Here is a 26650-nt window from a genome sequence, read left to right as displayed (position 1 = left end):
AGAGCTTCAGTTCTTGGCACTGGGAAGAAGGCTTAATAGGTGAGGTGAAATAGCTGGGCTTGTCTTCTTTGGTGATAGCTGGCCCAGCCACACCATTTGAAAGCATTGCTTACCATTTGAGGGTCCATCCTTAGTTTTCTGGTAGGCAGGTGCTGGTGTGGCTAATTGGGCCAGAAACTATCTCATTTGTTAACTTCAATTGAGAAAACAGCTCAGTGAGTGAGCAGAAGATTCTAAAGAATTTTAGAATTCCTGAAAACATGGCAGTTTTGCTCGAGTCCACCTACTTTCCCTTCCCGTCAGCTTGGTGTGCCTTCAGAAGATAAATAGCTTTTGCCTTAAAGTGTGGACCTTGGGTGCTCATTGTTTACTTTCACCCCTTGAGTTTTTAAAAACAGAGCTGTGGTTCTCAGTCCTGACTGCACATTAGTACCACCTGGGGAGCTTTTAATAAAGCAGAATTTCCTGGGCTTGGAGCCCAGGCCAGTTAATCAAAATCCTGGGTCGGTAGGGCCTGGACACTGTAATGTTTTAAAAGTACCTCCCACCAAAAAAAAAAAAAAAAAAGTACCTCCCACCTCCATTCTATTGTGAAACTAGGGTTTAGAACCCTTGATTTAACTCACGATGATGAAATCTTCCATATCAATAGGTAACTACTTGTTTGGGGATTGACTGCCCTGGTTTATCAGTAGACTGTCTTATTGGTACATTCTCTATCATTTATCTGGTTCCCTATTCCCTTGGATTTAGAGGACTCATGGTGAGTTCTGAATACATACTGCCTTAACTGAGCCTAGAGAGTTCCTGCTCTTTTAATCTCATAAAATTTTTATCAGTAACACAGCAAAGCAATCCCTTATTTTTCCTATTCTCCAGTGTGCGCATCAACAGAGCAACAGTTTTCCTCGGGAAAGAAATTGGTTAGTTCTACCTACTGGATATTTGTGTGGATGATACAGCCAGGAAAGACGAGTTACATTGAATTGATTGAGAGGTGAGGGAGTCAGGGAGGTAAATTTCTTTATATATCTATCTCTATATCTATCTATATATCGATCTATCTATAGATCTATTGATCTATATAGATCAATTTATATAGATCAATAATTTTTTTTTTGCTGAGATTCTTCACCATTCTAGGTACCATCTGTATAATTTCACTTAATTATCCCAGATGTCCTATGAAATAGACACTGTTACCTGTGCATTAAAATACTAAATAATTTGACCAGGGTTTTGTGGTTAGTATGTCCAGAACTGAATGCAACCCAGGTCTGTTCCTATGCTCTTTCCATCATAAACAACAGCTCTCCAGCAAACCTCAGTTTGTTCTCTTTGTTAAGTCTGTTTCATGGTTTGCTTCTCTCTTTTTCCCACTATGTTCATCTGTTTTGTTTCTTAAATTTCACATATTTGAAATCATATGGTATTTGTCTTTCCATGAATTATTTCACTTAGCATAATACACTCTAGCTCCACCCATATCATTCAAATGGCAAGATTTCATTCCTTTTAATGACTAATATTCCTTTGTATATGTATATATTTTTATCTATCAGTTGATGGACATTTGGACTCTTGCTGTAATTTGGCTGTTGTTGATAATGGTGCTGTAGATACTGGGGTGCATGTGTCCCTTTGAATCAATATTTTTGTATCCTTTGGGTAAATACCTAGTAGTGTGATTGCTACGTTGTAGGGTAGTTCTATTTTTAACTTTTTGAGGAGCCACTGTACTATTCCAGAGTAGCTGCCCCAGATTGCATTTCCACCAACAGTGTAAGAGGGTTCCCCTTTCTCTGCATCCTTGCCAACAACTGTTGTTTCCTGTGTTTTTAATTTTAGTCTTTCTGACAGGTATGAGGTGGTATCTCATTGTAGTTTTGATTTGTATTTCCATGATGATGAGTGATGTTCAGCATCTTTGATGTGTCTGTTAGCCATCTGAATGTATGTCTTCTTTGGAAGAATGTTTTGTCATGTTTTCTGCCCATTTCTTAACTGGGTTGTGTTGGGGGTGTTGAGTTTGATAAGTTCTTTATAAACTTTGGATACCAATCCTTTATCAGGTATGTCATTTGCAAATATCTTGGAGAGGTATTCTTAACACCCATGTGACAATTATATTTTTTTCTCTGCTGTTTGTGGAATTAAAATGAATTTGTTTGAAAAGTAATGGACTTCTTTCACAAAGATATACTACTAGAGGCATCAAGGCTTGCTTTACTCCACTTTGGATTTAACACAGCTTAAAAGTTGGAATAGCTTTGAAAACTGTATTGAGTCAAATGACTTCTAATTGATTTATGACTATCAGTGGGTGTGGTTGTTATGTAATCACAATTGGCCCTCTGACTTCTACCATCATGAATCTGCCATGAAATATACCCAGGGAATTTGGATCAACAGAAAACATAACACCTGTCGTAGATTCATAGAAGTTTCCATTTGAAGACCTTGAAGTTTATCTAATCTAACCCCTCCATTCAAAAAGATTGAGGTCTAACATCAAAGAGATAATAGGAGATCAGTCTAGTGGTCAGAATAATTTTGGAGATATCTTTGATATTGATGTACTCATATTGCTATTTTTGTTATTTCCCTGATGGATTTAAACTGATCTGCTTATTTACTATATTTGTATCATCTTAATAATAATTATTTGCTTCTGACTTTTTTTCTGCTATAGGCTTCTCCTTAATTAATGAAGGTGAACATGAAGCTTGATGGCAAAATGAAATCATTACTAATCATTCAAAGAGCAAAAATAAGTAAATTCGGGCATTTTTAAAAATGAAACGTGTATCTTTTTAAATAGATTATCAGGATTCTGTTTTAGTTCCTTTTTCTATTGTAAAATGCAGAATCATATATATTAGTGTTAGAAGGGGATTGTGATCATGGTGCTTTGCATGATGTGTTTGGTTCACAGTGCATATATATAATTATTGTGACTTTTGCCCATTTTTTAATTGTAATTTTTGTGAGAGAGAAGAATCAGATTTTTCTCATTTTTCAGCTTCTCACTACAGCATAAAAATATCCTTTTTTTTTTTTTCTGATCACACACACACACACACACACACAAACACAAAAGATCATTCTAATTTAATATTAGATCCTGTTTCCAATGTGGTGAACACAAACCTTTTTTTCATACTCCTTGCTAGTATAAGTCCAAATTTTACAGTAATATGTGGATTTCTTATTACAGGTACATGCTGGGGCTTGCAGCAATTCCAGCAGCTATACAGTTTTTTGGCTTTCTCTTTTTACCTGAAAGCCCTCGATGGCTGATTCAGAAAGGACAGACTCAGAAGGCCCGTAGAATCTTATCTCAGATGCGTGGTAACCAGACCATTGATGAGGAATATGATAGCATCAAAAACAACATTGAAGAAGAAGAAAAAGAGGTTGGCTCAGGTATGTAGATTTTATACTTACACAAATCTTAATATTGCATAGTGGTGTTATCTAGAAACTATTCTTTTGCTATTATTTAATACCTCTAAATGATATAGTGGTTTTATGTGTATAAACAAATCAAAATAAATATATTTTAATTTTAAAAGTAATACAATAGTGTTATAAAAGAAAGAAAAATGTTCCCATACTACCACTGTTCTCACATAATTACTATTTTTATTTTTGTGTAGTCTCTTTTATTCTTTCAAAATTGGATATGCTTGACATGGTTGTCATCATTGTGTGTGCAGGCGGTAATTTTTGAGCTATATGTATATTTTATATATATATGCATATTGACCTTTCCATATTAACTAAAAGGTCATAGTGTGAACTATTGTCAAAATCACTTTAGTAAAAATACCTTGTTTACGTGTGTTACATTAATTTCCATATCGTTTTTTTTTTTTTTTACGTTTATTTATTTTGAGAGAGAGAGAGAGAGAGAGAGAGAAAATATCCCTAGCAGGCCCCATGCTGTCAGCGCAGAGCCTGACGCGGGTCTAAGTCCCACAACCTGGGATCATCATCTGAGCCGAAACCAAGAGTTGGACACTTAATTGACTGAAGCACCCAGGCTCCAGTTTAGTTTTCATAGAGAATAAGAATACCTTCAGACCCTAGTTATGGAATCATTTTGTGCTTCCCTGTTTTCATTAAAATGTTTAATTAACTATGTAATCAAAATTTCACCATGTTGGAAAAGCAAAAAAAAAAAAAAAAAAGTTTTTAGTCAATTTATGTTGATGAATTTCTTTCCAGAGAAGAAATCATGTAGAGTTTTTGCAAAATTCTCAGGCAGGATCTCTAATCTTGACAGTCTTATTTGGGGAAGTGATTTGCAGAATGTACATGATGGGGAAAGGTAGACACTTTATAATCAGTTTCTCAACAGTAATCATTACCCTGATAGATTCACATTTCCCAAAATTGTCTCATTTTCTCTTGACCTTCCTTTTGCCCCTACATTAATTGGTAATCCGAGCAGAGATGCTGACTGGTGTCAGATTATTTTTCATACTTGAGAAAATGCAGACGTCCACATTGCTATATTGATATATGTCACACAGGTCTTGGAAGGTCTGTCCTCTCTCCTTCTCCTACTATTATTTTTGGTAAAACTGAAAGCTGTGCTTTCCTGAAACAATAGAATAAACACAGCTCATCACTGTGTTAGCCACACTCGGTTTTCTCACTTTTATATGTATGTAATGCAGTTGTGTGATGCTGTTGTCTGCTCAGGTCCAAGCCCCAGTGACCTGTGAGCTGATTCGGAGTGAAGGTCATTTTTAACAAACGAGTTTCTGGGCATATACCATGTGCCGGGCACTGCTAGCATCTCCAGAGTCAGATGTTAGTGCAAGTATCAAAGAGAACTTGGCTTTAACAAAACAATTCACCGTTACTGAGTTGAACATTGCATTGATTTTTAAAATGCTATTTCAAATGTCCATTTAAATTACAAATACCTTCATTTATGCTCCTCTCCGAATTTCCCTCAGCCGTGGCTTAAATGAAATATGAGCTTGGTTTTATAGTAATCAGTATGCTTGAAGCCCATGTACTAATGTGTGGAGAAATAACCTTTCAGAGCATTAAGTTCTATTAAATACTATCTAGAACTTTAGTTTTTATCGTGTAAAGGACAAGTCAACAATGTAATTGAAAAAGCCTTCCCATTTAGGGGTCGGGATACCACTGATTTTACTACGAAGCATTGACGATGTAGCTGGATTTTAACTACTTAAAAATTTGTCCAACTGGTATAGCCGTGCAACTGTTGATGGTGCACACTGTTTGAGTTTCATGACTATTTGAAATACATAACCGGGGCGCCTGGGTGGCTCAATTGGTTGAGCATCTGACTTCAGGTCATGATCTCACTGTTCCTGGGTTCGAGCCCTGCGTGAGGCTCTGTGCTGACAGCTCCAAGTCCAGAGCCTGTTTGGATTCTGTGTCTCCCTCTCTCTCTCTTTCTCTCTCTCCCTCTCTCTCTCTCTCTGCCCCTCCCCTGCTCATGTTCTCTCTCTCTCTCTCATTCACTCAAAGATAAACATTAAAAAATTTTGATATGTATAACCAAAGTTTTTGTTTGTTTTAAGAAACTTGAGGTGAAGATATTGCAGTTATCTGCATGTGCTTTAGTTTTTATGAGAAGTCTTTGGGAGCTAACTAAGGCACTTTTTCTTGGGTAAAGATAAAATATTAAGCCATTTACCTGTTTCTCAATATTGCTTTATATACACACTTGGCATGTTTTTGTTTTTTTTTTTCTTAAATACTGTTACCTACTGAATCCTAATAATATTTATCCCATGCTTGGGTAGATATTTTAAACTTTGTAACTAATAGGATTGATAATTTATCCATTTCTAGATTTATACTATTTGAGTACTATCATCATTAGTTTTAAAATTAATCTCGTGTTCTTTTTTAAAGTACAGAATTAAGAGTTTTATGGCATGAATTCATAAGGGAGATTTGCTAGTCTTAAATAGCACCAGTAATTTTGGGGCCTAATTTTTACAGTTGAGAAATTTGGCCAGAGAAAAACCTGTTCTGCACAAGTGTGGGTTTTATTTCAGCAGTTGTCATGTCCAGGAGCAAGACTCTGTCAGTGCAGTTGGAAAATAGACATCAGTGGTAGGTCTTGTGTTAAACCGACAGGGTCCTGGCTCTCCGTTACCTTTCATTCGCAAATGATAGGCTAGGTGGACAAACACACATGAAGAAACAGCTAACTTCAAAATAATAAAAACGCCCTGGTCCAGAGAAGACAAGTCAGCCATTGTGTTGCAGGGTTAGAGGGTGGCTTGGGTTCATCTGTGTGTGGATCCTGACAAGGTAAGTTTTGAACCCCGACTTCCAGCTTGGGAACTCCAGGCAGTGGAGTACAGCTGCATGGAGGGAGGAGCTTTAGCCTAGCCACGGCAAAATATTCTGATATTTCGGGAGGTTAGGAAGAAGTGGTATGTGATCCCTGTGTTTTCCTAAGGAGAAGGGTTTTCTTGTCAGATGTGGTGTTACCTGCTACCTGTCTGTGAGCTTACTAAATGAGCTTACTGATTGCAGATCAATCAGTCTTCATGTCCTTTTCTGGGAGTTTCCAGTGACTTCCTACTGTTATGGTACTTGCTTCTGTGACTCTTCTCTTTTCATAGGATTTTTTTTTTTCTTGGTCACTGGAGCTTAAATTTGACTTCATCGAGGACAATAGGCCTAGCTACTGAAGTATGTATTAGTTAATTTATTTTCTGGATGTGTGAGGTATCCGTGCATATGGGATTTACTTCTGGTTTCAGATGCACTTTGTGACCTTCTGTAGTGAATATAGTGGCTCCTCTGGCTGTGTCAGCAGCAGAGGCATGGCTCACAGGCCATGTTTTAGAACAGGATTGGATTGTCATGGTATTCCATCTCTTCTACACATGGCACAAAGGTCAACCTCCATAGCATGTGGTTTCTCCACTGTAGTGGGCAAAAGAAAAAAGGGCATTTGATGGAAAAAGAAGCAAATGATTGTTTTCCATGTGTATTCAACACTGTTTATACATCCTGCAGGACTCATAAAGTAAGCCTGGAAGTAACAGCTTGGTTGGAAAGCTCCCTTGTGTGGGAGACAGGGAGGAGAAAGACTTGTCCTGGCTTCACCTTTACCTGGTAATCCTGAAAAGATTTTTGGGGAGTTGCCAAACCTCACTTTGTTTCTTGGTTTGTAAGAGAGCCAGATTATAATAGCTCCACAATCTTTTTTTTTTTTTTAGAGTTTTAAAAATCTTTGAGATATGCCTGTTTCTTTATTTTTAAATACCATGCAGCAGCCTTTCACTGAAAAATATTTGTTGAGTGACACTCAGTAGAATTGGGGATGTGACAATAAGTAAGACAGACAAGGTTCTAGTCCATTCTGCTGGAAAGAAGCACACAAATGATAAAGAGTAAATAGTTAGGATAACTACAAATTGTGGTAATGACTTTGAAGGAAACAAACAAGATAATAACATTTATAGAGGGACTGAAGGGGGATGGTTAGGAAAGGCTTCTCTGAAGAGGTGAGTGTGAAGCCTGAGAAGGAATCAGTAGTGTAGAGAACTGAAGGGAAGAGTGTTCCAGGCAGAGGGAACAGCAAGTGCAAAATTATGTGTATCATTAAGTGGACCAGGTTAATTTTCTTGGAAGTTATAAAGTGTACATGTGCCTGATTTTTAAAACATTGCAGTAAGAACTCACTATTCATCTTTATTTATGCTTAGGTTTATTTATGCCTAAGCTTTGAACTAGTGGGAACACAGTTACTGCTTTTAGAATTAAATGTACATATCATTTCTGTCATTTTGTTGCTTATCTCTTACAGATTATTGCCTTAGTTTATTATATGCTGCATAGATATGTAATAGCCTCCTATCTTTTATGTACAACAGAGGTAGAAACTGGAGAGAGGCCTAGGTAGTCACTTAAGGCAATGATTCTCGAACTTTGCCACTTCCCTTCAAAGGTGAGTGGAGAGAGGCTGGCCTCTTGAGGCCTGGGTTCCATAGCAAAAGGCTACTGCACTAAGCCCAACATTTACTTGAATTTTTATGCTTTATCCTAGTAATTAACAAAAGTTTGTGCTCTGCTTCATAACATAATTGTTTACTTAACTTTAAAAGTGTTTTCTCAGTATATCTAAAGTGTTTATCCATTGACTTTATGTGTTCCATCACTCTGTCGTGTACATTCCCTGGGACAGGTGTCCCGCAGTTTGACAAACATGACCTTAATGCTTTAAGGAGGGAGCTCCTCTCTTGGGCAAATGCATTAGGTGGGGTAGGAAGTTGGAGTGGCCTATATTACTAGAGGCAAGTGTTCATCTTATCATTTACTGAGCATATTGAAGAGTAGAGAATCTTTGTCAGGAGCTTTAGTTTATAACAGTAATTGTCTCATAACAAAAGAAGTAAAATTAGTCACCAAGAGAGACAGGACACTTCTGAAGGCAATCTTAGGAAAGAATCTAAAAATGAACGTTGTATATTCATTTGGTTTATAACACCTTGTTGGACAGCACTCTGTAATGACGTATTCAGTTTTTTCTTAGTTGATACATAGTTGACATATAACTCCTATAATCCTAGTTGATATACAAGTTCCAGGTGTATGACATAATGGTGCAGTATGTGTATATACTACAGAATGATCACCACAGTAAATCTCGTTAACAGGCATCACCACACATAGTTACAAAAATTGTTTTTTCTTGATGTCTTCAATTTCTTATCCTGCACCAGAGGACAAGAAGTAGATTCCTGGGATGAGGTGAAAGGAAAGCAGAGGCTGCTGTCAACATGCCCAAGCAGAAGCAGCCCCATAGGCAGGGCTTAGGGAAAAAAGTCTCACACATTCTGCACCTTGCTGCCACTCCCTGCTCTGCTCTGCCCTGGGGTGTTAAGACAGGATCCTTGGAAGGAAAGTGTAATCCAGGAAATCTTTCTGACCCTAGAGAAATGTGCAAATATTGATGTAGAACCAGTACAAAAAAAAAAAAAAAAAAAAAAAAGCAGGGGGAAGGAAGCAGTGTTTGGGGAGTATGGAGTCGTTAGGGAAGCTTCGTGCAACAGCAGATGGAGTAAAAGGAGCAAAGCAGGGGAGACACTGAGTGCACATCTTGAGGCAGTGGAGAGCAGCCTCCTGCAAAGTGTTTGTTTATAGCATGGGGCGAGTCCATGGAACTTGAAAATGTATATGGCCTTTACTTTTTTATTTTTTTTACTTTATTTTTTTTAAATGTTTTATTATTTATTTTTGAGACAGAGAGAGAGCATGAATGGGGGAGGGTCAGAGAGAGAGGGAGACACAGAATCTGAAGTAGGCTCCAGGCTCCGAGCTATCAGCACAGAGCCTGATGCAGGGCTCGAACTCACAGACCATGAGATCATGACCTGAGCCGAAGTTGGACGCTCAACTGACTGAGCCACCCAGGCGCCCCTGGCCTTTTCTTTTTTAAAGGAAAATAGTATTTTTGTTCATCCTGTCTTTTAAAAATTATAGGTAAAATTTTTTTACAGTTAATATTACTTTGATCACTGAGATCCATAGATGCTTCCAAAATAGATTTATTGAACAGAAGAATATCAGTGAGAATGTTGGTCTTGGCTATTTTTTCACTAAAATCTTAATCTGCATATGTGAGAAGTATCAACCCACAGGCACTATCAAATGCTTCAGACAAATTAGATTCAGGCCCAGTGGTTGCTGTTATAGGGCGTTCAGGTTACCTGCACAGTGTGTAATCTTGCAAAAAAAAAAAAAAAAAAAATCTCGCCCACAAGATTTGCATTGTTACATTTTATCAACTAATCACCTCAGTAACTGGGCAAGTACCGTTCTGTGTTTTGCCTGTCAGGTAGTTGGATCTCCAGCCTGAAGAGGAAGAACCATGTAGGGAGGGGAATTTATTCAAGACCCTCTCGTGAGCTCAGTTTGAAACCTGTTTTGATTTACGTCCAGCTCTTAGGGGGTCGCGTCTATCCTATACAGGAAGGGACAGCTGCATGCACTCTTTTTTTTTTTCCCCCTACAGTGATTTTGCAATTGGGTCATCAAATCTTATCTTCTCATAAGTCATTTTCTTTTCTCCTGAATTGATATTGCCTGTGGCTATTTCAGCAAAGCATGTTCTGCAGAGAGGTCAGAGAGGGTAGATATTTATCATATTTTGGTAGAAATCCTTCCAAAAATTCTTGAGAAATCTAATTCCAGCATGACATTGCAGTAGAATGCTCATTGCTATTGACATCTGTTGCACTTAGAGGAAAGTAGTCCTTTCCCCCAGTATTTCTGGTAGTTTTTGCTTATATTTTCTTCCTATGGTAGCGCAGTGTTGTCTAGCCCACAGTAAAGTAGGTTTGTTATTTACTGGATGAACCTGAAATGGGTATTGACAAATTGTTTTTCAGCAAGATGACCCCTAATTTTATGAATATAGGTGAAGAAAACGTTTCTGTATCAAATATTCTCAAGGTTGTTGTAAAACTGCTAAAATTGTCCAAATGTGAGGCTATTATCATACGTCTCTCTTATGGCAAACAGATTAAAACAAAAGGTCAAGTAAAAAGCTGCTGTAAATCTATATCCTTGTGTTAACAAGCTGTAAGCTGGACCACTAAAACAATATGCAATTCTATTCAATTTTTAGTATAACTTATTAAGTATGATGACTTATTTAAAAGAAACTATTTAATTCAACATAGCTTTTACTAAAGGTTGCCTTTGATTTTCTAAACCCCAGAGTACGTTTAAGATCTTAAGTAGAATTGGAATAGTTCTTAGGTATTACATTAAAATGTCATTGACTCACCTTTTACATGGGATAAAGAATAGCACAGAGCCTACTCATAGGAGAAGGAAACGTTTTTCATATTATACCTGTAGGCTTTCAAGCCATTTTCCTTGATTTATATTGGAAATCTAGATTGTCTTATAACTTGATAGGTAATACTTAAAGGCTCATCTTTCTGCTTTCTTACTAAGATGTACTTAAATCCATATTTCATTAAAAAAAAATCCATGCTGTAAAGGAGTTTTGACTGCCTCAGAGTTTTCTTTTAACCCCCAACACATTGTGAAGTTCATCCTGTTACACATTTTTTTTAAGTTTATTTATTTACTTTGAGATAGAGAGAGAGCACATGGGGGGCGGGGGGGTGGCGGTGAACAGAGAGAGAATCCCAAGCAGGCTGTCAGGGGGCCTGACATGAAGCTCGAACTCACGAACCATGAAATCCTGACCACAGCCAAAACCAAGAGTTGGATGCTTAACCTACTGAGCCATCCAGGTGTCCCTCATCCAGTTTTGTAATGCTTTGTATTTAATACAGTGAAACAGGAGGAAAATACCCAACTAGGTAGACATTTCAAAAAGAATGTAGTTCCTTAGTTGCTGCTTCAGGGCAGTTCATTTTCACCTAAACAGTGAACCCACCATTCAGCACAGGTGGTAGTCTGCTTTGTAAATAAAACCATACTCGGGAGACTTTTTTTTTTCTTGAGATAAGACAAATTGCTGTGCCCTTTAAAGGTTACCTTGTCTTTGGAGAAGGTTAAAGGAAGATCCTGAAGAAAACCCTGTTTTTCTATCTCAAAGTGGAGGGCATATGTATGAGCCACTCTCTAGCATTGGGACTTTTCAGTGGTCACGGGACAGTCCCAATGAGGAGCTCTGGAATCAGAATATTAATAGCCATGGCGTGTGCTATTTGAAGAAACTTGCCTGTTTACAAATGTCAGGAGAGATTTTCTAGAATGTTTCTCAAAAACCAAAGGAATTACTCTTATTTTGTTTTTCGAATATTTTAAATTCACTTTATATTTGGGAGATAGGGTGGTCAGATAACATTATTTTTCTCCTTCGTTTTCTACCCTACCATAGGCACTCGAAATCCTCTTATCTACCCATTGAGCAATGTTTGTAATCAGTACCTTACTAACACTACCAAAGATGTACATTTCGGTTAATTTCTCAGCATCTGTATTGCTTGAAACGTAGTAACCTTCAGTTAAGAGAAGTATATATTTGGCAGGATAGATTGAGGAGAAAATTACTAGGTTTATGAAGCTAAAACAACATTAAAGTGCTGTGTAAGTGTCTCACATTTTCAGTATGGTTTCCCTCCCTGAACTCTTTTAAGATATTTCCTTGAAAATGACTCCCACTGCACATCTTTTAGAATAAAGTAAAGCTTCAAAATAAATTTCTTTAGAGAATGAAATCCGATAACTGCTTTTTCCTGAGGGGTGGGTGGGCAGATACTTTTAAAAACAACTTTCTATGAAAGCAAAGGCCTTTTGTAGGGTTGTCTTAACATTCATCATTCATATTTGCATAATACTAGTGTAAAAATGCTAGTAGCAATTACTTTTTTTTTAATGTTTGTTTACTTTTGAGAGAGAGAGACCGAGTGCGAGCAGGGGAGGGGCAGAGAGAGAAGGAGACACAGAATCTGAAGCAGGCTCCAGGCTCCAAGCTGTCAGCACAGAGTCCAGCAGGGGGCTTGAACTCACTGACCGCCAGGTCATGACCTGAGCTGAAGTCAGATGCTTAACCGACTGAGCCACCCAGGTACCCCTAGTAACAATTACTCTTTACTGAATGCCTGTTTATGTAAACGTATGTGTGCACATACATGTTTCTCTCTGTCTCTGTGTCTCTGTTGAAACAACACTAAAAATTATACAGTATGATCCATATTGCGCTGGGAAAAGGAGAGCTGGGAAGGTTGAACAGCAAAGAAATGAAAGAGGCAAGATCTGAGCCCCACTCTGCTGCCTCTCATGTCTCTCCTGCTTCCACCTGGCCAACTCTGCATCTCATGCCACCTCCGTGCCCTCCAGTTCGGATGTAGACACTGAAAAAGACATAGGGTTGTGGTCCTTGTTCACAGGGAGCTGAGAACCTATTAGATTTCCTTAAGAAGGTCCTCCATTTCTGAAAGGAAATAATATAAAATATAACTACAAAATAGAAACAACAAGACAATAAACTTTCAAAGTCAGTTGACTAATTGAGTTCAGTTGCTTCCACCTTGGGGGTGTATTTCCTATCTGTTTCCTCTTTCCCACTCTTGCTGTCATTGCCTGGGTTAGGTCTCTGGTGTTCACTCCCCTCTGCCTGCGTAACAGTGTCTTCTATGTTGTCCTGCATTCTGGTATCTTCCCTCTCTGTCTATATTCCCTATGGCCTCCAGAGTTACCATCCCAACATACAGACAGGATCAGTCCCTCTCCTCAGAAACAAGTTCCTTAACTTGTTATCCTTTAGAATCTGGTTTAAATTGACATTTCCAGTTCATTTTGCTAGAGCCAAAACTCCATCATCATTCCAAGAAAGAAAAGAAGAGGCACTCCAATTGACTGCATGCCTCCTGACTCTCAGGGCAGGGAGGGGACATGGGTGGAAGCTGAGGGGGTACGGCAGAGTCAGCAGTTCCTGAGCTTGGCTGTTTAGTCCAAACTGAACTCTGCAAAGAAAATGTAAAAATCATCTCGCACAAAGAATATATTACATTTGAGAACTGGTAGGTATTAGGGATTTTCTGTGTTAAGTCCTTTTGATAACTCATCATTAGCAAATTTAACACAGTTCAGTGTTCAGTTTACTTTTAGGACCTTTTTGAAAAAGACTGAAGTAGAAATGTTTGTTTCTTCCTGGTCAGTTCAGGAGATGCTGGTATTTTATTGTGTTGCATGAGAGTACAGAGTCTACAAAGTGTAAAATGATGTTTCATCTGAAAGAACCAATGAGAAGGTAGTAATAAGGATGTTCTAATTTTGCTTTTAATATAATAGGTTTGGGGCTATTTCTCTTTTTAGTAAAAAGGAATTTCGGTGCTTGATTCCAAGAGTTGACACACTTTTTCTGTAAAGGGCCAGATATTAAGTACACGTACTTGGCTTTGTGGCCACATGGTCTCTGTTGCAACTCCTCAGCTCTCCATTGTAGCTTGAAAACGGGGATGGACAGCATGTAAAGGAATGAATGTGGCTTTGTGCCAATAAAAACAAAAGCTCATTTTTTTGTGCCCGCTAGGTTTTATTACTTACAAAAATAGGAAGTCGACTAAATGTGGCCTGTGGGCTGGCTTGCTGATCCCTTCTTTAATTAGTCATTGTGTCTACTTTATCAGTTGCTTCGGTTTTTACTCTTAGGACTAATTTGGGATGCTGTTCATTTTTTTTCTGAAAAATGTGCATTGAAGCCTCTTCAACCTAGTGTTCGCTAATAGGTTGTCCCTGTTGATTTCTGTGCAGATGGTAAATCATGCAGACGTGTCTGGCGTGTGTATAAGTGTGCACATGGTGTGGTGTTACAGAAAAACCTAAAAAGCAGTGTTGCAGAGAAGCCTCTGGATAATTGAAGCAATAAGCTTTTATGAGACCACTGCTCAGAGTATGTGGCTTTCTTAAAGGCTGAGCCACAGCCTAATGGGTCCATCAGGACATACAGTGTCACCTTTGATCTAATGGGGCTGGAGAAGCAAGGTTCAGTGGTGAGGGCTGGGTCTCATCTGATGCTGTGGCTGGCTGCCCTATCACAAGGGTTTGACCCCATTGTTCGTTCACACATGAACAGAAATTGTTGTTCCCTTTATTTGGATTACAGTCAAAGCAAGATGATATACCCTCCATGGAAGACAAAATGCATTGACAAAGAGGGAGGCGATTTTATTCAGGCTGTTGCAGTAGGTGGTAGGTTCATTAACAAGGAGCTCCTCAAAGAAGAGGGAGCACACCTGGCATTTCCTAGAGCAGGCAAACAAGCCCTCCTTCCACCCTCCTCAGAACTCCCTTATCTCTGAGCGCACAGGGCTGGTGCCTGCCTTCTCTTGCTCCCAGAACTTCAGTAATGCATCTTGTGGCACTCAGCTTTTGATTTTCACGTTCCTGTCCCACTAATGACTCAGTGTTCCTTATCTTTGCATCCCCACCACCAGATACAGTCCCTGCTTTACATCAACAAAGTACTTACTAAATGTTTCTCCAGCTGCCTTTCTGTTCCTGTGGGAGAAGTGGACGGTGAGGTCTGACCTTTGATCCCTGAGATTTAGAGGAGGAAATGGAGTGTTTACAGCATGAGAACCCTTCCTTGTGTGGGACTTGGTTATCCCAAAAGCCCCTGGGACCCCCAAGTGGTTGGTGAGGAGATGTTATTCAATTCAAAATGATTATTTTTGAATGACCCACTTTCCAAGGGTAGATGGATATGTTTAGAATCTTTGTGGATTTTACCAAGACTATTTGGAATTTATTTGTGTATCAGGAGTTATTATTATTTTCTCTTGGTCTCATACATGTTGGACCCAATTTAAAGTTTTGAGGTAAAGCATTTATGAGGACAATAAAATTTAAAATATGAGTTATAAAACATTAGGGTGTCAGGGTGGCTCAGTCGGTCAAGTGTCCCGACTTTCGATATCAGCTCTGGTTGTGATCTCGCAGTCGTGTGATTGAGCCCTGGATAGGTCTCCATGCTGAGCGGAGCCTGCTTGGGATCTTCTCTCAGTCTCTCTGCCCCTCTCTCGCTTGTGCACGCTCTCACTTTCTCTGTCTCAAAATAAATAAACCGTAAAAAAAGTTATAAAATATTATGTGATTTATTATTTCAGAATTTTAAAGCAGACCCTTGCTGATGTCTAGAAAATACCACTTAAGCATGAGTGGATTAGGTTTTTGTTTATAATTATGGATTATAATTATAATTAGAGTATAATTCAGAGTAGGCCTGTATTGCAGGTGTGCACACCTCAAATATGGTAAAATCTTCTGTTATGAAAGGTGAATCTAATGAAATCCAAATATATTTCACCAGCCTTGGCTGTAGTGGCTTTGGTACTCCTAAAACAAATGGTAGTCTTGTCTGGACAGTAGTCCAAACCATAGATGTGAAATTTGTTGTTTTTGTTTGTGTTCTCATAAGCTGGTGTATATTTAGATATATCTAGTTCAGGAAGTAAGTGGAAACTCCTATTTCTTAAAACTATTCTGTAATAAATGTTTTAATTTTACTGTTTGAAATCAACAGCCATCAGGTTCTCTGTTCATTTCACAAGAATTATTTGGGGCACCTGGGTGGCTCAGTCGGTTGAGCGTCTGACTTCGGCTCAGGTCATGATCTCACGGTTCGTGTGCTTGAGCCCCGCGTCCAATTCTGTGCTGACCGCTCAGAGCCTGGAGCTTGCTTCAGATTCTGTGTCTCCTTCTCTCTCTGCCCCTTCTCTGCTCATGCTCTCTCTCTGTCTCTCAATAGTAAATAAATGTTAAGAAAAAAAATTTAAAAAAAAGAATTACTAAAATACACTGTGCCTCATCCTTCCCTTCCCTTCCCTCCCCTCCCCTCCCCTCCCCTCCCCTCCCCCCCCTCTTCCCCGTTGACATTTACATTTACATTTACATTTACTTTGTGCATAGCACTTTCCATGGTATTATTGTATCTTTGAATTCCACAACTCTGTGAAGTGGTTTGAGAGGAGAAAAATGAGGCCCAGAAAACAGAGTTCTTCCTGCCTGATACATGGCAAAAGTCAGAACTCAAGCCTGTTTTGATTCAGATGCATTTTCTTAATTGTTCATTATCCTGTATTTAGATGTATTTTAAGATTTTTGCATTAGAAAAAATATTAATATTTTATTACCATGCTTTAAACTTGTCTTCAAAATGGATTTTATTACAGTTTCATGCACGTATACTGTATTTGTTTATATAGAAACACATGCTATTCCATTTCTTTGGCACTTTTTCTTGAACTGTACTATATCACATCATTTTAATAGTTGGAATTGATCAAAATGATGCTCTCTTCTATGGTTAGTATCAGTTCATTTGTTTATAGTTCCTGCCATGTTAAAATGAGTTCCCAAAGAAAAATATTCAACCTTTTTCTGACTCAAGTCAGAGAAGTTTTATTTTTCTCAAATAAAAGTTAATCAGACTTTATTGATTGACTATCAGCCATAATAGGGGAGAGGCAATTAATAACTCAGACTGGAGTTTATAAGGCTAAGATCATTCATTCATCCACAGGCATTGTTTGGTTACCCATGTGTCAGGCTCTGTGCCTGTTGCTGGAATACAGGACTTTGCAAGGATGATGGCTAACGTTTGTTGGGCACTTTATGTGCCAAGTATTCTATTAATGTGTCTCACCAATATAATTTTCACAGCAACAGAAGTCCATACTATTAGGATCCCCATTTCATAAATGAAGACATAGACTGAGGGGAATTAAGTAATCTGCCAAAGATCACACAGCTGATCAGTGTCAGAGCCAGGATTTGATCAAAGTAAGGGTCTCTTAACCACCATTCTCTACAGCCTCTCGCACTGAACAAAATGGGCAAGATCCCTGTTCTGGTGGGGCTTCTTTGTAGCTCAAGGAAACAGCCACTAACAAAATAAATAAACAAGGTACTGTCAAGTGCTGTCAATAAAAATTGAAATTGTTCTGGGGAGGAATGGGAGGGACTAGTCTAGGTTGGATGGTGACAAAAATGACTCACAGAGATAAGTGCAGGCAACAGTGGGCAGTGATACAAGGGAATCAGTATTCTTAAAATTTTTATTATATAAAGTGTTCAGTAATGCTAGCTGTTAATGTTACATTTAGCATAGCCCTTGAATCAGCGATGATAGGCTATCATGTGATATATTTTTATTTCTTTCAGTGATTCCTTTAAGCAATGAAGAGTATGTAGTCAATAAATCCAAAGGTTTTTAAGAAGGAAAGAAGGGTTTGTGCACTACATTTCATTATTCCAAACCTGGTGTGTCCCTTGAAAACTTGAAATAAGTGAGTTTAGGACATTTAATCATTTTCCAAAAGGAGGTACAGCTTTCACAAATAGATTTAATAATAATATCACAAAATATAATTTACCAAAAGATACATGCTATCAAAATTCTTAGTGACTTCTGTAAAAAAAAATATATGACTCTTTTAAACTTAGTTTATTTCTTATTGTTTTAAAGTTTGGAAAATTGATGAAATGACCATACAGTCTCTGTTAAGTGACAAACTTGTATATCCATTGGCAGAAGAACTTTTATTCCATTCATTAATTTATTCATTTAACAAAATTTAGGCACTTACCAAATTCCAGACTCTGTTCTTACTGCTGAGGTTACAACAGTTCCCATAGCACAGACTCTGCCTTCACGGACCTTCATTTGGTGAGAGAACACAGTGAAGGGATATATAACATACCAATGAGTGGTAAGTGTGACGGGGAAGGTAAAGTGATGGGGGAAGAGGGGGTTAGGTGCCTGGGAGTGAGGAAGGTAAGGAGCAGCCTCTTTGATGAAGTGCCCTCTGACTAGACCTGAGGAAGTAAGGGAATGGGTCATGCACATGTGTCCAGTAAATGGTCTAGGAGGGGGACCAGCCGGGAGAAGATCCCTGGGTTGAGACTGTACTTGGTATGTTCAAGGAAGCTAGTGCTGCTGGCATAGAGTGAAGGAGGGGAGAATAGAAGGAAATGAGTTTTGAAAGGTGGTTGAGGAGCAGATCATGGAAATGGTCTATATTATTTAAATCATTATTCACCTTAATATACCCAAAGCCTAGGTAAAGACCTGGAGCTCACTAATTATTTGAGGGGCGCGTTTAATTTTAGGAGGTGACATTAACCAGGACAATTTGGAATTATATTTTGGAAGCACAACTCAAAGTAGCTTGAAGTTAAAAAGGAGGGACAGGGTAGCCTTATGTGAGTTACATAAGCTTCCTTCTGGTCTGTATGTATGAATATGTAGGCTTTCTTCACAGCTTGGCTCTTCCTATATGTTAACAAAGGTGTCGTTAGATGTCTTGTTTTGTCTTAAGTTTACTCCCGAGGAACACTGATGTCAGTATAGAACTCCTCTCCTGATATCTCCCACAGAAATTTCAGAGAAGGTTCTTACTGGCCCGTGATTTATGTGCCCACCCCTGAACCAATCCATGTGACCAGGGCTTTTGTGGCTGATTAGTCATACCTGTTCCAAACAATATAGATTGAGAATTGGGGAGGGATAATTCTCCAAACAAGTGCTGTCAGGCAAAAAAAAATATGTGCAAGTGGAAGAATAAGAAATAGAATTCTAAATTGTATGGAACCCAGAACTATGGTTGCCTTTAGTTTTATTCAAAGGGCAAATTGGTCTGAGCAGCTCTGCCTGCCAAGGAAAATAATAAGCTGCCCAGGGACACTGGCCAGAGACCTCATTATTGAGAAGATGTGGGTGTTCATGACTTCCTCTAAGAGCAGAAAGGTGCTATTTTCAAAGTCAGAATTAGCCTCTCATTGACAAAAAACAAAGGCAAAGTCTATAAGCCACATGAAGACAGGCATTGTGATTTGTCTTTTCATTATTTCCCTAGCAGCTTAGCTCTACACTTTGAAAATATTATATTGATACCTACTAAATGATGGAAATCTGTGATAAACAGCAAGTAGGGAGCCAAGCCAGAGGGTAACCTTCCCATCGAGTTAAAGTGTTCTCTTTCTTTTAAATCTTCATGCAAATTGTTGTTCCAGTTCATGCACTAATTAGCCATGGTACCTTATTTATATGACATAGCCATTTGGGGCTTCGGTTTCTCCAACTATAAATTAAAAGAAAGTGTTGCATGTTGATGGCTTGGTGTTGGGATTTTTTTTTTTTTTTAATATATGTCCATTCCTCTTGTCCTGTCATCTGTCACATACACGTGTGTACACATACACACACCAATACCCACCCATGTACATACATTCTCTGTAAAGCTACCGGGACAGGTACAATGTTCTATACATCTTTCCTAGTGTTGACTTCTCAGTACATATTTACTGAACTGTTGAACTGAACTTTTCCCACTCTAAAAATCTTATAACTCTTAGTATTTGTGTTTTACTTTTAATAAAAGCTAGTTTATAGATTGTTTAAGTTTGGTTTTATTGACATATTTTAAATGAAAGGTTAGGTATTCACCCCTTTTTAAGTGTCAGATCTTATAGAGAAGTACAAGACTTGTACATTGAAAACAACAGAGCATTGTTGAAAGAAATGAAAGTATACCTAAATGAAAGGAAAGAAAGCCACCCCCGTGTTTATGAATTGGAAGACTTAGTCATTAAGATGCCATCATTAGGATGACAGTACTTCTCAACTGGCCTGCAAATTCAGTGCAGTTGAGAATTTCAGAAGCTCATGAAAATTATACGTGTCCTTTTCTCAGAAATTGACGAGCTGACCCTAAATATCATGTTGAAGTACAGAGGACCCAGAGTAGCTAAAACAGTCTTGAAAAAGAGCAAAGCTGGAGGACTTAACACTTCCTGATGTGAACAGTTGTCCCAAAGCTACAGTAATTAAAAACATTGTGGTACTGGCATTAGGCTAGACCTGTATATCAGTGAAATAGAATTGAGAATCTGGAAATAAACCCACAAATCTGTGGTCAGATGATTTTTAACAAGGGTGTCAGGATCATTCAGGGGGGAAAGAATATCCTTTTTAAGAAATGGTGCTGGGACAACTGGATACTCTACATACCAAAGAATGGAGTTTGACCTTTACTTTATACCATATATAATCATTAGCTTAAAAAAAGAATTCAAGACCTTTAAGAGCTAAAACTATAAACTTTTAGAAGCAAACATAGAGGAAAATCTTCCTGTAGACATTGGATTTGACAGTGATTTCTTTGCTGCACAGGCAGCAAAAGAAAAAGATAAACTGGGGTTTGTCAAAATTTAAAATTGTTATGTGTCAAAGGACACTATCCAAAAAATGTAATGGCAACTTACAGGATGGGAGAAAATACTTGCAAATCATAGTATCTTTTAAGGATCTGATATCCAGAATGCATACAGAATGCTTACAGCTAGAAAATAAAAAGACAAAAAAAGTGGGCAGAGGATTTACATAGATATTTTTCTGGGTGCCTGGGTAGCTTTCCGTTGGTTGGGCATCCAACTCTTGGTTTCAGCTCAGGTCATGATCTCGCAGTTCGTGGGTTCAAGCCCTGTGCCGGGATCTGCACTGACAGCATGGAGCCTGCTTATGATATTCTCTCTCTCTCTCTCTCTCTCTCTCTCTCTCTCTCTGCTCCTACTCCTTTTGCTTTCTCTCTCTCTCAAAATAAATAAACTTTAAAATAAATAAATATACAAATAGGCATGTTTTCAAATAAAACATAGAGATGGCCAGTAAACATGTGAAAAGATGGTCAGTATATTAATCATTAGGGAAATGCAAGTCAGAACTACTGTGAGATAACCATTTCACACCACCAAGGTTGGCTAGAATTAAAAAAAAAAAAAGACAAAAAACATGGATAGTGTTGATGAGGACGTGGAGAGAGATCGGAACCCTCATAAACTGCCGGAGACCATGTAAAATGGTTCACTTGCTATGGAAACCAATACGGTAGCTCCTCAGAAAGTGAAGTACCAAGTTACCGTAGGCATACCAGAGATACCTCTAATATATATCCAAGGTAATTAAAAACCTATGCTCACATAAAAGCTTGTATACAGGTGTTCATAGCATTATTATTCATAGTACAAAAAAAATGGAAATAACCCAAACATATATCAGGTGATGAATGGATAAATTAAATATAGCTTATTGATACAACAGACTATTTTTCAGTTATAAAAAGGACTGAAATACTGCTATGTGGTACAACATGTATGAACCATGAAAAGATTATTTTAGGTCAAAAGAAACCAGGCACTAAAAGGCCACAGATTGTATGATGCCATTTAATTGTCCAGAATAGGCTAATCAGTAGTTCTTTGGTTGGCTGGGGCTTGAATGAGGAGTGATAACTAATGGGTATGGAATTTCTATTTGGGGTACTGAAAATGTTCTGTAGTTAGTGGTGATTTTGCACAGCCTTGTGAATATACTAAAACCAATGAAGTGTGGACTTTCAGGTGGTGAATTTTATGCATGGTATGGTTGGTGTCAGTAATTTTTAAAAAGTATGTTTGTCCACTGGGGTGGTAGCACATTAGGGTCTAAGAGAAAGTAGTCAGATGCAAAATTTTCTTTAACCTTATTGTTTTACTGGAGATAGATTTCTCAGCTTTTAAGACCTTTTCATTCTCTGGTGTCAGACCTATAAGATATTGGGTAAGATGAAGGTTTGTTCCTGGTAGTGAGAAGCCTAACATTTCACTAGTGATTCAGAAATATTAATATGTGCGCTACTTATAAAATAGTCATCATGTTGATTTGTCTTTGATTTTACATGAACTGTAGGCATCACTATTTTTTTTATCTGTGGCTATGAGATATTTTTACTTTATTCGGTTTACTCAAAATAAATTTTATCAAAGAGATGAGATTCTAATATGAATGAGCAGGTTGAGCTTAACCATTTAATGCCAGAATTAACTATTTTTTTTTTAATAATCTGTGAGTTGTATTGGAAAATGTTTCCCCTCTTGTGCGGGACAAATACACTTTTTGTTCTAATATTCTTAAGTACCCAGATAAGAATAAATTACAAGTATTAAGTAAACTTATAAATAATCTGAGAAATATCCCTTTTAAAGATTCTTTCAGATGCTTCATTACTTGTTAATTTAGCCCAGCAGCAATATAGACATTTCCCTATAAGATGTTTACTTAGTAGAGTTTTGGAGTTTTTATCAAGTATTTAATTCGGTTATCTTAGAGAGTCCTTCTTCCCAAAGTAGTCATTTGCATCAAATTTTTTATTATTATAATCTCTGAGGAAAAAAAATGGCTGGATCTAGTATAGTTTTGTAATACTAATTTTATACAGGAAGGTGATAATTCAGGAACATCTTTTGTAAACTGGGATGAGTCTAATACTTGATTTTTAAATTATTTAAATGGAGTCTTTTAATGGAATTCTTAGATGGATTTTCTCTCAAGTTGGTGTTTTGGTGTGTTAGTTAACTCAGTTGTAGAATCCTCCCCTTTTACAAAAGGGATAAACAGTTTTTAGGCAAATTTCTGGGAGCTAGAGATGTCCACAGAAGTTAGCAATTTGCTCTTCGCACTTCACTAGCATGCCAGACACATTAGTTCTTTGGTGACTTTTGCTTATCTCTAGTCAGACGTGCATGTTAATCCATTATTTGACACATATTTATGAGGGGTTTACGACTGGCATGTTAAGGTACTAAATGCCATGTAGTATATACGAAGTTTTTAAAAAAGTTTCCAGTCTCTAGGAGCTTTTATAATCTAGACAGATAAAATCAAACACCTGAAGAAGGAAACAGGAAATTGTGTTATATGATGTTTGAGTATAGATATGTTCTAGATGCGTATGCTTGTGTCTCAATAGACTGCATTTTCTCTTGAACTTATATGTTTTTGTTTAAATACAAGCCTGTGTAACCATAAGCAAGTTACTTAATTTTTGTCCTAAGTCTTAAGTCTCTTAAGTCATAAAGTCAGGTACTGAAGTTGGAGTTGGCCCCACATATTATAAGGTGTGAATGGGACAGTGTGTACAATATCTGGTGCTGTGGGGCTATAGACAATAAGAGCTCATCAAAAGTGAATTCCTTATCCTTTCTTTGGCACATTAGTGAAGTAAGCCCCATTGAACATGCCCACGGTTAAGTGATATTTTCATTTTTAAGTTTTCATTGTATAATTATATATATGTATATATGAATAAAATGTCTGAGTGGCTTACTGTTACAGGTTTAGGAAAAAGAGTTTTTATATAATATAGTGGGATCAGCTTCGCAAAAAAAGACAGACTAGAGTGGGCTCAAGGCCAGGCTGTGATGCTGTGTGCCTGTGGGTAAGTCACTTAACATATCTGAACTCATTATTATCCCTAAGATGGAGATAATGGTATCCCAGAAGGCAGTTGTAAGATATAAAGGCTCCTGGCAATTGCTGAATTAATATCTTCATCTGTAATAACCTCCTGGTCCATTTTTTAAGACATATACTTTGCAGTTGTTGTACATATTTACAGGGTTTCTGGCCTAGGTATTGGCTCTAATTCCAGTATTTTTGTCTGGAAAGCTGCCTGCTTTAATTTCTGTCGGAATCGATAGTGGCTTTAAGGACCTATGTAGCAGTTCCTAAGAGACATTTGGGGAAATACAGTTACCATTGTAGCTATTTCAGGAAGACCCTCACTGTTTTTCTTAATTTCATAAGGGTTAAACATAAAACATGAAAACATTTCCGCTAAACATCATATTTCCATATAATACTCTCTTTTGTTACATACTCTGAATGTGTAAGCAAGTCTCCAGACACCAGGTAGGCTGAGAGGGAGGAGAGACCAACTGTCTCATTTGATGTACTTATTGGGAAGTACCAGAGGGTTCTGGAATTGCCTCACTCTTTGTTTACAGTGGCCACTTTCAAAGAATATGCTGCATGCAGTGAAAAATGGTCTGTGAATTAGGGCTGAGGAGAAGATGCCCACATTTCTGCTACAATTCCTTTACGGATAGTTTGGGGAAGACTGTTTAAAAGATAAGTGAAAAGAAGCAAAAGAAATCATGGACTATAATAAAACAAACAAAAGCTCCTTAACCTTTCCTGTATATTGAAAAAATAAACCATTTGTCTTGTTTTGCTATAAATTGGGCAAAGGACAACCTTATACTTCATTGGCAGCATAAAAAAGAGTTTAATCCTCCCCTAGATTTGTGAAATTATGACATACTCATTGTAAGAATAGAAAGGCAATGCTTTTCATCATATAGTCTTTTATCCTGTAGTTTTCTTTATACTTATGGCACAGGAAAGAGGTTAAGAACAAGAACTCTGGAAACGGACTGCCTTGGTTTTAATCACAACTCTGCAACTTTAGGCATTTTAGTTGACCTCCTTGTGCTTCAGTCTCCTCTCCTGTAACATGAAGATATTTATCATATGTGTCTCCAAGAAGTATTTTGAAGATTGATTTAATGTGTAAAGCTAGGAGAAAGTGCCTGGCACATTATCAGCTCTTATGAAAGTATTAGTTGTTATCATGGTTAGCATACAAACGAAGCAACAAAGGGTGTGCTAAAAGTAATTAACTTGAACACTTTGTTTCTAAAAGTAGGTTTCATATAAGGAATGAGAAGTCAGATTCTAATCCACTATGTGCCAATTCTGCATTTCTTAAAAAGCATCTTCTTGTCCTTCATATTATTTGAGGTGATAACTGATTTCATTTACTCAATAAGTTATTTCTTGATTGCCTATGACATTCTAAGCATGGGGGAGAGGGTGGTAAACAGGATTCTCTACTCCAAAAGCATTAATCCATCCCTTTTCCACTCTGTGGTAAAGTGTAGCCCCCACTTAGCCTTTGTAGAACAGTTCATTTTACCCACTTTTGTTTCCCCATTATTTAGTAAAATCACTTGATGATTTGGGATACCCTCTTTGCAAACAGTTTCTTAGAAGCTATACTTTGTATATATCTTTTGATTGTGTAAATTAAAAAAAATTTTTTTACTGTACCTACCATTCCATATTTTGCTAGTATCTCCTTATGTTGAAGGATCATAGATATCTCTTTAGAGGGGATTTTTCTTACCAACACCTTTGAACTTAGAAACTGGAAAGCACAGGATTAGAAACCACATCTTCTGTCAAACGTCTCCCAGAAAATGCTTCTAATAACATTGTCATTCAGCCCCAGTCTCAGAGGTGCACTGACTTTGACTACTGAAAAGTGACTTCCTGTGGCACTCTGTATTCTGGGATAGTAAAATTGGATTCCAAACACTTGTTGGGAAGCTTGTGATTTGTTGCTTTGAACATTACTGAACTAAAGTACTAACCAACTACCTGTGTTCGGGAGCAACCTTATCTGTCATGTCACATTACCTTGCCTGTTTACGTTTGGAAGAATGTTATGAAAGGCAAAGGGAAAGAAATTAAAGGTAGACTCAAGTATGTCTAGTACCTTTAGCAGGTAAGACCAAACTGATGATATTAGAGCCAGGTGTGCTCACACACCTGCAATAGAAAAATATAGACATTACTTCTGTAAGGAACACATGTTCTGACGTCTTATACTAAGTGGTTATATCTCCCTTGATTACAGTGTAAACACAATGCTAATTTCCACACCTGGAGTCAAAAAACTTGCCAAATGGCAAGGATGATTTAAAGAATCCATTGCCAAAGATAATTTTTGAGGAAAGAGTATCTGTCTGTTCCCAAATGGCAAAAGAACATCATCAATATCTTCTTTAGCATTCAAGACAGGAGACAGATGCTACTAATAAAATATAACAAGCTCCTCATGGTTTTGTTTTTAATAAAACACAAATGATTTCATGGTCCTATAATTTGAATTGTCAGTCTAATGTAGTAAGTTTGTATTGAAAATTTGATTTTTTAAAAATTGGAGTGAGAAGTTAATTCACTGTTATATGCAACATTTTTTCTGTGCATAGGGAATATTAGTGAAAAAAGTGTGATAAAGAACAATTAGACACCTGAAATATTAAAACCTTCTGACTCACTGAGATGCAATAGATATTAAAGTGCCTCTGAATTTAGTAGAAAGAGCACCTGGAATCTTGGGTGGTTATTACTCCTTCCTTGCCCGTGACCTGGTACCGTTGGCAGAGTGGCTTCATGGATGTGTGCCTTCTGCAGTAGCTCAGGTCACTCTGCTTGGTTTAGTGCTCTGCTGTTACTGTCTTAAAATTCTTAGTGATTTTTTAA

At 37.7% G+C, this 26650-nt stretch overlaps 1 protein-coding gene across 1 annotated transcript in view; it reads left to right on the top strand.

The window, feature by feature from the left end:
- SLC2A13 (solute carrier family 2 member 13) overlaps positions 1 to 26650 on the top strand; it is a 373541-nt gene that overhangs the window by 72249 nt on the left and 274642 nt on the right. The window contains exon 3 of the mRNA XM_042946261.1: positions 3218 to 3426. Within this exon, the coding sequence (XP_042802195.1) occupies positions 3218 to 3426 (209 nt within the window). The remainder of the gene's footprint in view (positions 1 to 3217; positions 3427 to 26650) is intronic.

Source organism: Panthera leo, chromosome B4 (genome assembly GCF_018350215.1).
Source record: "Panthera leo isolate Ple1 chromosome B4, P.leo_Ple1_pat1.1, whole genome shotgun sequence".
Classification (NCBI taxonomy): domain Eukaryota; kingdom Metazoa; phylum Chordata; class Mammalia; order Carnivora; family Felidae; genus Panthera; species Panthera leo.
Note: the sequence above shows the minus strand (reverse complement) of the source record. Positions and strands in the feature narration are given on the sequence as shown.